Source organism: Orycteropus afer, unplaced genomic scaffold (genome assembly GCF_000298275.1).
Source record: "Orycteropus afer afer isolate SDZICR_OR568_19922 unplaced genomic scaffold, OryAfe1.0 scaffold00755, whole genome shotgun sequence".
Classification (NCBI taxonomy): domain Eukaryota; kingdom Metazoa; phylum Chordata; class Mammalia; order Tubulidentata; family Orycteropodidae; genus Orycteropus; species Orycteropus afer.
In genome coordinates this window covers 800,679-810,449 of record NW_006922342.1, presented here as the reverse complement: position 1 = coordinate 810,449, position 9,771 = coordinate 800,679, and the positions used below count along the sequence as shown (strand labels likewise).

The 9,771-nt window shown below is 39.4% G+C and overlaps 1 protein-coding gene across 1 annotated transcript in view; it reads right to left on the bottom strand.

The window, feature by feature from the left end:
- The window catches only part of SH3BGRL (SH3 domain binding glutamate rich protein like), a gene marked incomplete at its 3' end in the record, with an annotated part of 44,474 nt that extends 40,007 nt beyond the window's left edge, over positions 1-4,467 (bottom strand). Inside the window, exon 1 of the mRNA XM_007957509.1 lies at positions 4,441-4,467. Within this exon, the coding sequence (XP_007955700.1) occupies positions 4,441-4,467 (27 nt within the window). The remainder of the gene's footprint in view (positions 1-4,440) is intronic.
- Positions 4,468-9,771: the final 5,304 nt, after the last annotated feature.

Sequence of the window (9,771 nt, the reverse complement as noted above, 5' to 3'; positions counted from 1 at the left end):
AGTGTCCCTTCCTTGGATTTCCGAGGCGGTATTTCTATAGATGTAGATTGCCCAGTCTTCCTTCCTAGGAGTAGATGGTGGGTTTGAACCACTGGCCTTCTGGTCAGTAGTCAAATGCCTTAGGCATCCTTTTGTTAACTTGACTTTTTCTTTGTTCCTTTGAAAACCTCCACATTTAATCATGCTGATTAAGGCTGGATGATGCATAACAATAGCCTAAAGAAGTGCAGTTAACTCAAAAGTGTGTGCACCAAGCAGCTGTAGTTTTTGATTAACTATAAGTTTCTTTTAGTGTCAGCTTTTCAGAAAGTCTTTCTAAACAATCAGATTACTTTTCTGTCTTAACAATCATTGTATAGTGAACAGAAATGACTCTTTCATTGAAAATCTTAAAAGGTTTCAGAGTCTCAAGTCCTCTAAGCCTCAGTTCTCATTGTTCAGAAGAGAAGCTGAAGGAGATATAGGAGCTCAGCATGCTTGAATACTAAATTTGGAATATACTTCTAACACTCATGTGGTACATGTGCTATTAAGGTCTTTTTCATGTGTGTCTTTTGCCTGTGCTTCTCCTTCAACTAGTTTAATAGGTAGGGAATGGTATAATTATTTTGTCTCATCATACTTAAGGAGCCCTGGTGGCACAGTGGTTAAAGCACTTGGTTGCCAACCAAAAGGTTAATGGTGCAAATCCACCAGCCAATCCCTGGGAGAAAGATGTGCAATCTGTTTCTATAAAGATCTACAGCTTTGCAAACCCTTTGGGGAAGTTCCACCCAGTCTTATAGTATCCCTAAGAGTTGCAGTCAGCACCATGGCAGTGGGTTTAGTGTAGTTTGATATTATCACATGCAGCAGAGAGCTCTGGAAAAAAAGTAAATTTAATACTTCTTATTTAGGTTTCTCCTGATATGCATTACTTTTAGAATCCAGATTCACACATCTCTGTTAATTTATCCAGATTTAAAACCACTTCTTAACATTTCTGAGCACAATGAAAAGCACGTTTCTTCATGGAGTCAAAATTAAAAAAGACACGTGGGGAAGAGCAAAAACAACAAAAATGAATTTAAAAAAGCAGTCGTGTCAATGGGGATGAAAATGCAAAATGAAAAGCTCACATGCAGTCAAATATCATCTGGATTTACAAATACAAAAACACACATACATATATGCACATGCATGCATGCAGATGCTGTATTTATTTAATTTATTGTGGTAAAATATATATGCCATGCAGTTAATTGCTTGGAATGGCCCTTCTAGCCATAGTGTTTGTAACTTCCACTAAATGACTGCGTTGGACTATAAAAATGTGAGGTGCTTATGGCCCACCAAGGGATTAGATAAGTTGCTAATAATGTAAATAAAGTTCATGGCACCCTTGTGAGGGTTGTTGTTGTTGTTGTTATGTGCCGTCGAGTCAGATCCAACTCACAGTGACCCCTCCTTGGGTTTCTGAGGCAGTATCACTATGGAAGCAGATTGCCCAAACTTCCTTCCGAGGAGTGGCTAATGGGTTTGAACTGCCAGCCTCCTGGTTAGCAGTCAAGTGCCTTAGGATGGAACCATGCAAATAAGGTGTATGGAACCCTAACATGGGGATTAGTCATTTCTGCCATTACACTAAGCTTAAAATGAGTCATGCCAGAGGAAGTAAGGGGGATCTCATGATTATTAAGAAAGAGAGACAGGAGTGGAACAGGTCCTTGGACTCAAGATTCCTTCCCTGAACCTCCTTGACCCAGGACAGAAAGAGAGCTCTAACATTTTACTGAGATGGCAGAAGATGAAGAGAAACAGCAGCTGACACAGCAACAGACCTCACAGCAGACCTAGCATGAGACAGTGGAGTGGGCTTCTGGACCCATGGAGTGAGAAAGCTTAGTGCCTTTAGGCAAGAGGCTTGTTGGTGGAGTGGGGTGCCACTTCGCAGCTATTGGCAGAGCTAAAACAGCTTTGTAATACTTTCCCAAGAAGGCCAGGGGAGCAGGGGGCTGCTAGGCCAGGGAACTGAGGTCAGAAAGAAGTGCGCTAGTGGCATGGCTGAGAAAAGGACATCCTGATATCCTGCATTATTTCTGATCCTAAATTGTAACCTGTTACTTCCCTAAATAAACCTCATAACCATGAGTATTATCTGTGACTTCTGTGTGGTCATTGCAATGAATTATCGAACCCAGTAAAGAAGTAAAAGATCTCTGATGGCATAATGGATAAGGCATTTGATTGCTAATGGATAAGGCAAATGGTTCAAACCCACCACCCACTCTGCAGAAGGAATATGGGGCAACATCTACTTCCATAAAGATTTACAGCCTTGGAAACCCAAGAGGGGTCGCCATGAGTCAGAATCAACTGGATGGCAATGAGTTTGGATTTTTTTTTCTCCCCCTAGTAAGAAGTAGAGCATGCCTTGGGAGGTATGGCTGGTATCAGAACTGGTAAAAAGGTTGAATCAGCCTTGGGCTGTTGATCTTGATCCTTCTCCCACTTTATGAACTTAGAGGAAGTCAAACACCATCACCTAGCCCTTGATATAGGTGATTTCAGAAGCAAGATTCATTGCAATGGCTCCAGACTCCTGGAAATATAAGATTTTGTAAGACAAAGAACGAAGAAGCATGGGAAGTGAAGCTTTTGATCAGATGGTCACTCTGGATGTTGTTACCTGTAATGGCTGAAAGGAATGTAAGATATTTTATGCTTCAGCTGGATGGAGAAAAGCCTATGGCAAGAGTCAGGTCAACTAAATGAGACAATTGATAGGGGAGTCAGGGTCTATTGGTTCTGTCCAGCCATAGGCCCAAGGCTATATGCATGTGAGTGGAAAGACAGTCAAGGTGTGGAGATGAGAAGATGAAACTGGAATGTTTTAAAAAGGGTTATATATTCATCTGAATGTACTATGGATAGTGAGTATTTCTCCTACTTAGTTCTATGCTACAAATTAATATTGGGTATTATAGTTTACAGAACATATAACACCACCTCCAGCCAATACTTGATTGCACATGTTACAAGGAGAACTAGTAAGATTTGCCCAGAAGTAAGACAGGCTTTTAATTTCAAGCCCTTTAAATAGAGTATTGTGGGCTAAGGTCAAAATCCTGATCCCCACACAGGAAGTCTGCACTTGAAAAGACATGCAGACCCATTTAGAATTGCTGAGAGAATAAGAGATTTGCATGTGAAGGGAAAAAATGTGTGTGTGTGTGTGTGTGTGTGTGACTTTTTATTTTCAAATTTCAAGCAAACAGTTTGTTGTTGCATATGTGGAGGCAGGAAAAAGTCAAGGCCCATCAGAAGACTCCCTTCCAGGACTGGAAGTTAAAAGGAGCTAGCAAGTAGACACCCTCATATGCTACTTTGATGTGACCAGCTGGGTCCACTTGATGAGTGGAAGTGGGGAGCTGCAACAATGAAGAAACAGACTGAGTTTGGACACATTCCATTGGTAGCAGTTAAGAAGCCCACGGAGGCCAGGAATGAGAGAGAGGAAGGGGACTGGCTGTTCTGAAGTATAGGGAGTTGCGTGAAATACGAGCCTATGGGTGATACCCATTCACCTAGCCCATGGGTGCTAGGGATGAAAGAAAGGGAGAAGGGGCTGCCTGGCCTGAAGTTCAGGAAGGTGTGTGAACTCCCAAGCTTACAGCTGTTACCCATTGACCTAGCTTTGATGGCTAGAGATGAGTGGGCCAGAACCCAATCAAATGAAGAGAAAGATGTTTGACATCATGAGCTGGTGTAAATTGCTGCAATTTGATGTCTTGTTCTGGACTGGCCTTGGCTTTGGGTGCATATGTTCCAAGTTCCAACTGGAAGAGAAGATTCTTCAGAGAAAGGAACATGCTTGTGTCCTCAGCATACTGGTTTGATAGGTTCAGGTAATTTAGAAATTGGCTATCTAAAAATGAGGAGACATAAAGGCATGAAGTGGCTGGCTTACACACTTTCATGGGTGTGCTTATACTTAAAATGAGTGGGAGGGCAAAGTTAATCTTTCTAGTATAAAAGAGTCAGTGGCTAGAAGAGCCAGGGGTAGCCTGTGGTACACTGAATTGCTTGGTATGGCCCTTCTAGCCATAGTCCTTGTAACTCCCACAAAATGACTGGGTTGGTTGTTGTTGGTATTTGCTGTCAAGTCGACCCCAACTCATAGCGACCCTTCCTTGGGTTTCCAAGGTGGTATCACTACGGAAGTAGAGTGTCCAACCTTCCTTCCAAGGAGTGGCTGGTGGGTTTGAACGCCAGCCTTCTGGTTAGCAGTCAAGTGCCTTAGGCACTATGCTAACAGAGCTCCTAATGACTGGGTAGGACTATGCAAACATGAGGTGCTTGTGGTCCACCAAGGGATTGCATAGCTTGCTAGTGATGTTAATAAGGTACATGGCACCCCTGTGGAGGTGGTACCAAGCAAATAAGGTGTGTGGAACCCACCTTACTGGGATTGGTCAGTTTAGCCATTCTGCTAGGCTTAAAATGAGCCATCCCAGAGGTGGAAATAGGCATCTCACTACCATCAAGAAAGAAGAGCCAGGAGAGCAGCACATCCTTGTACCTGAGATCCCTGCACTGAACCTCCTTGACCCAGGAAACAGAGAGAGCGAGCTCTAACACTTTCCTGAGATGGTGAGAGATGAGGAAAAGCAGCAGCAGACCCAGCAGGAAATAGCACAGTGGGCTTCCAGACGCACAGAGCAAGAAATTTGAGTGCCCTCAGGCACCAGGAGCAGGGTACATCTCTGGGCACCTCTCATCAGAGCTAAAAGAGGTCTGTAACACTCGCCCAAGCAGGGCATAGGCCAAGGGCTGCTGGACCCAGAGGCTAAGGCCAGACAGAAGTGTTCCTGTGGCACAGCTGAGTAGAGGCTGTCCTCATGGAAGAAAACTACCCTGAGTTGTTTCTGATCCTGAATTGTAACCTGTTACTTCCCTAGTAAACTCCATAATCATGAGTACTGCCTGTGAGTTCTGTGTGGCCATTGTAATGAATTATCAAAACTAGCAGAGAAATAGAGAGTGCCGTGGGAAGGACAGTTGGTTTTAAAATTGGTAAAAAGGTTGGAGGGTGGAGGCATGTCTGACCTCCACCTCATATAAATCAGCCTTAGGCTGTTGGTCTTGATCCTTTTTCCCTCTTTGAAGTTAGAGAAAGTCAGATGCCACCCCCTCACCATTGTTACAATATAATAAAGAGTTTACTATTTTAACTAAGTTTTAGTATTTTACCATGTTGTGCTACCATCACCACTATCCATTTCTGTAAGTTTTCTATCACATCCAAACAGAAACTTGGTACCCCTTTAGTAATACCTCCCTCCCTTCCTCAGGCCCTAGTGACCACTAAACAACATCTGTCCCTATGTATTTCTCTAACTAGGTATTCCATATAAACGGGATCATACAATACATGGCATTTTGTGCCTTATATTTTGCTCAGCATAATGTTTCAAGGTTCACCCATGAGGTGGCATGCATCATGATTTTATTTCTCTTTACGCTTGAATAATATTTCACTGTATGTATATACAACATTTTGTATGTGCATTCATCTATTGAGGGCCACTTGGGTTGTTTGCACCTTTTAGTTATTCTGAGTTATGCTGCAGTGAACATGAGTGAACAGGTATCTATCTATTTGAGTCTCACAGAAGTTGTATTCTTTACCTTCTAATTTACTTGTAATTGTGGGTAAATAATTTTCTCTCATCACTTAACCCCAGGGGAAAAAAATTCTAAATTATCCCAATGGAAAATAAAATTTCTACAGATGATTTACATCAGAGTATAGAATCTTTCTTTAAAAATCACTTACAGTTTAGTAAAATTTGCTATAAGGTAAGTTTTCTAATGGAAATTTATTTCCTTATTAACTTATACAATTATAATTTCATACCTAAATAAAACATACAAGCACTTTTGAGGAAAGTCAACATTAAAGTTAATAAATAATTAGGAGTGGACTCATATACTAGGTGGAAGGTTTCATTAAATGGTAGCTCTCAGTCCCCATGATATAGCAGGGGGATTCAACTAGTGTGAATTGTGTCAAGTAATTTAAGTAGATATGAAAATACCTCACTAAAAATGTTAATTTCAGGAACTTGGCAATTTTTGATGGGGGTGAAAAGATGAAGCTAACATGATGAAAATTTTACATAACCCAGTGTGAATGTCATCTGTCATGTTTGTATGACCAAACCAAAGATGGAAGACCTTTAAGATGACTTTGGGGGGCCTTTCCTACCCCGAAAATGCACTGAATGCTTCCTGTGTTGAGAACACTGTTCACTGTGCTGAGTTAAAATGGGTGCTAGGCCTAGAATCACTGAGTGTAATAGAATGCTTTTCACTGATATCTTTACCCTCATTCTATCAGCTGTGGATCACAATTACCTCTCCCATGCTCAGATTGCCTGCTTAAAAGCAAAAATGCCCCCTTGAGTGTTCTTCTCCATAAGGTTGAACAGAATGAGCCATAATCACACTTCATTATTAAGTCCAGCCTGGCATGGCAAATATGAACATTTGTTATTTTTTGAAACTACAAGGAACGTAAGAAAAATAATTATTTACCTACTTGATGATATCTAAGTCCAAAATTTCACATATTGAGTTTATTTCCAGCAAGGGCTATTTCATATCCAAAGTATTGTCTTTCTTGTCTGTATACAGCCATGTGTCCACTAAAACACATTCTGACAAGGCATCCAGTGATGGTAATTTCCTATTTCCTTAATGGGACTTAAAAATACACGGGCACATAGAACAGATGTGACAGAAAAACATACATTCCCAGAACAATTAGAATTGAGTTTCACAAGGGAGTTCACTAAGGAATAATATTTAAATTTCCTATAGAAAAATAATGAATTTGAACTTAAGAGGTTTTTGGTATAATATTCAGTACACCATTGCATTTGCAAGGGGACAATGGCACTGCCCAAGAATACGAATCAATCTTTTTCAAAGAGTAAACCACATCCTCATCTCCTACTTACCTCCACCCAGAAAAGGACAAGTCATTTCTACCCACATGTCAGGGGTTTGAGATTCAAGGTATCCTTCCCTGCAAAGTCACTGAGCAAAGCTATGGAACAAGCGTTTCCTAAAGGAAACTACTGCTCTCCAGAAAGCCTCTGTAAGACTCTTATTTGCCAAGCCAAGGGTCGTTTCTTTTAAAGGAAGAAAACTCACAGGGGTCTCTGAGAGGACTGAAAAAGCTATTGTTGTATAAGGTGCCAGTGTGAATGTTCGAAATACCAAAGGAAGAAAACAAAGCTTCACTAATGGTACTTCAAATAGGAAAACAAGAGATCTTTTTCATGAAAGAAAGTACCGACTTACTATAAAATATTTAATCAAGATGAGGTTTTTGCCTTGTTTTATAATCAACCTCTGTTACATTTTCTGAACTGACAACTTAATAAATATTGACAGAGGTTCCAACTATGATAAACCAAAATTTAAAAGGCTTGTCAGAAATGATACTTAATAGTTATTCAATAATAGTCACAGGGTGTCTCCTAAGTGTATAAAAATTTTACTATGTTCTCTAAAACTTTGAAAGAAAATAGTAGAGACTCACTCCCAAAATTACAATCTAATGGGAAGGATTAGACATAGATACATTAAAAAGTTCAACTACAATATGGCCTTTAAATAAGAAGGTAAGACAGCAATACAAGGTGGTTAGGTGAGAGGGGCCAAGAGAATGGGAAAGCCAAAAACTGTGAGCAACTGAGAAGAGCAAAATCTTACTGCTATTATCAATACAATTTAGGCTAACCTTGGTAATGATAGCATGAATGCTAGATTCTACATCCATCTATACTGCATGCAAGGTATAGTTTTCATGAAAAAAAAAAAAAAAAAAAGAACTTTGTAAAGTTTATAACCTGGCCAGGTATGAAAATTGAGCTCACAAAGGTTACAGCATATTTCACTAGAACAAGGAAGGCTGAGTATTTAAAAATAAACTTGGAAATAATATAAATGGATCATCACAATCTTTACTACTAAATTCTTATAGATGAATATTCAAACAATTATGTGGGTGTGTACTTGGCATTTTTTAGACAGACTATAAATTGTGACACAGTCAAATTCCTCAAGGAGAAATTCAGATATATAGTTTTCCCCTAATTCTGTTCTTTTCAAATACCACCCTAAGAAGGGCCACTTTTGCTTTTTAGGAGAACAATTGGCCTATCTTTGCTTGACCTTTGTCTAAAGATAAAAGTGGGGTGGAGAAGGAGTGAACAAATAGTATTTAAAGCTGCCTTTTCAGTCTTCTGCTAATCCACTAACAAAATACATCTAAAAGGAAAATCAAATATGAAATGCCAGTTACTCTGTTGGGCACTCAACCAGTGGAATATTGCCACTGTGTAGTCCTTAGGTAATCAGAGAGATTCGTGTACGTTTTTAAAGCTATGGGACGTTAAGCCTCTGGCTTCTCATTTTGCAATATTTTAAAAAATGCTTTGGTAACAGTAAGCCAAGTAAAACTTGTAATTCCTAACTCTTTATCAACAAGCAACAAATATGGATTAAGATAATTTAAGAATTTCTGTGTCCTTCCATTTCGACTCCTAGCTTCCTAAAGTTCTCCTGACAGATGTACCAAGATGTGGCAGCAAAAGAGCACAATCTGAAGTTTGTGATTTTACTGCTCCCAAAAGGGAGGTGAAAAAAAAATGCTTTTTTTATTTATTTTATTTTAGTTGCACTTCTACCACAATCATGTCTGCAGAACCATTTCTACAGAGACGTCAAGGCCAAAGTGGTTTAGAAAATAGATCTAGTAGGAAAAGAGAAGAAAGTAAGTATATAGAGATAGTTTCTTTAAAATAGTTGTGTTTTAAAGTGGCCACAATAAAGAAAATACAGCCATGCTAATTTTATGGATTTAAAAGGCTTTTCTCAATTAACTGAAATATTAGCCTGTATTATCTCATCTATTCAGCTGTTTCTTAGCTGGAATTTTATCTGTCATACTGTTTCCATAGTCAGAAGGAAGTTTAATGGTTCTCCCATTCTTTCAGAGATGGATTTACGTGTAGACTCAGGAGGGTATGAAATAAAGAACACTGGGAGCACTAGCCTATCCTAAAATGCAACTCTTCTCCAGGTACTTGAAACCTTACCATTACTGACTCACTACTACTTCAGTCTTCACAGAAACAGGTCTTCAGAAGAAATTCCCTGATTAAGTATACCATGCATCAGATTAGACTGATGGTTTCTACCAAATGGGCTGAAAAAAATTCCATCTATTAGTGAGGTTTACTTTTCTTCTAGCTATTTTAATATCAGATATCGACTCTACCCTTGAAGTAATGATACCCATAAAATGTATAATATGGCTAAACACATTCCATCTACCTAGGATTTGAGTGCAGGGAGATACTGCTGAAGATTGCTATTTTCACAGTTTATCCTCCATCTTCAACTAGCAAATTAAGTCATTATATACAATATGCCCTTTGAAAATCGGAGAACAAAGTTGATCAAAAATTTCCAGAGTTCAACAGAGTACCTTGCTAGTAGTGTATCCCATGGTAGGGAGCTGGCTATCAGCTGCTCTAAGCAAAGCACATAAGGATTGAAGCTCAAAAGTTTCACAGGATTTAGAATTTCTGGGCTGACCGAAACTATGGGCTCATTCAGCAGAAAGAGACACTTTAGAGAATCAGAAGGTGCTCAGCAATTACTCCAAATTCACAGTAATTACAAGTTGTGTCTTTGTTTAAAAAAAAAAAAAAA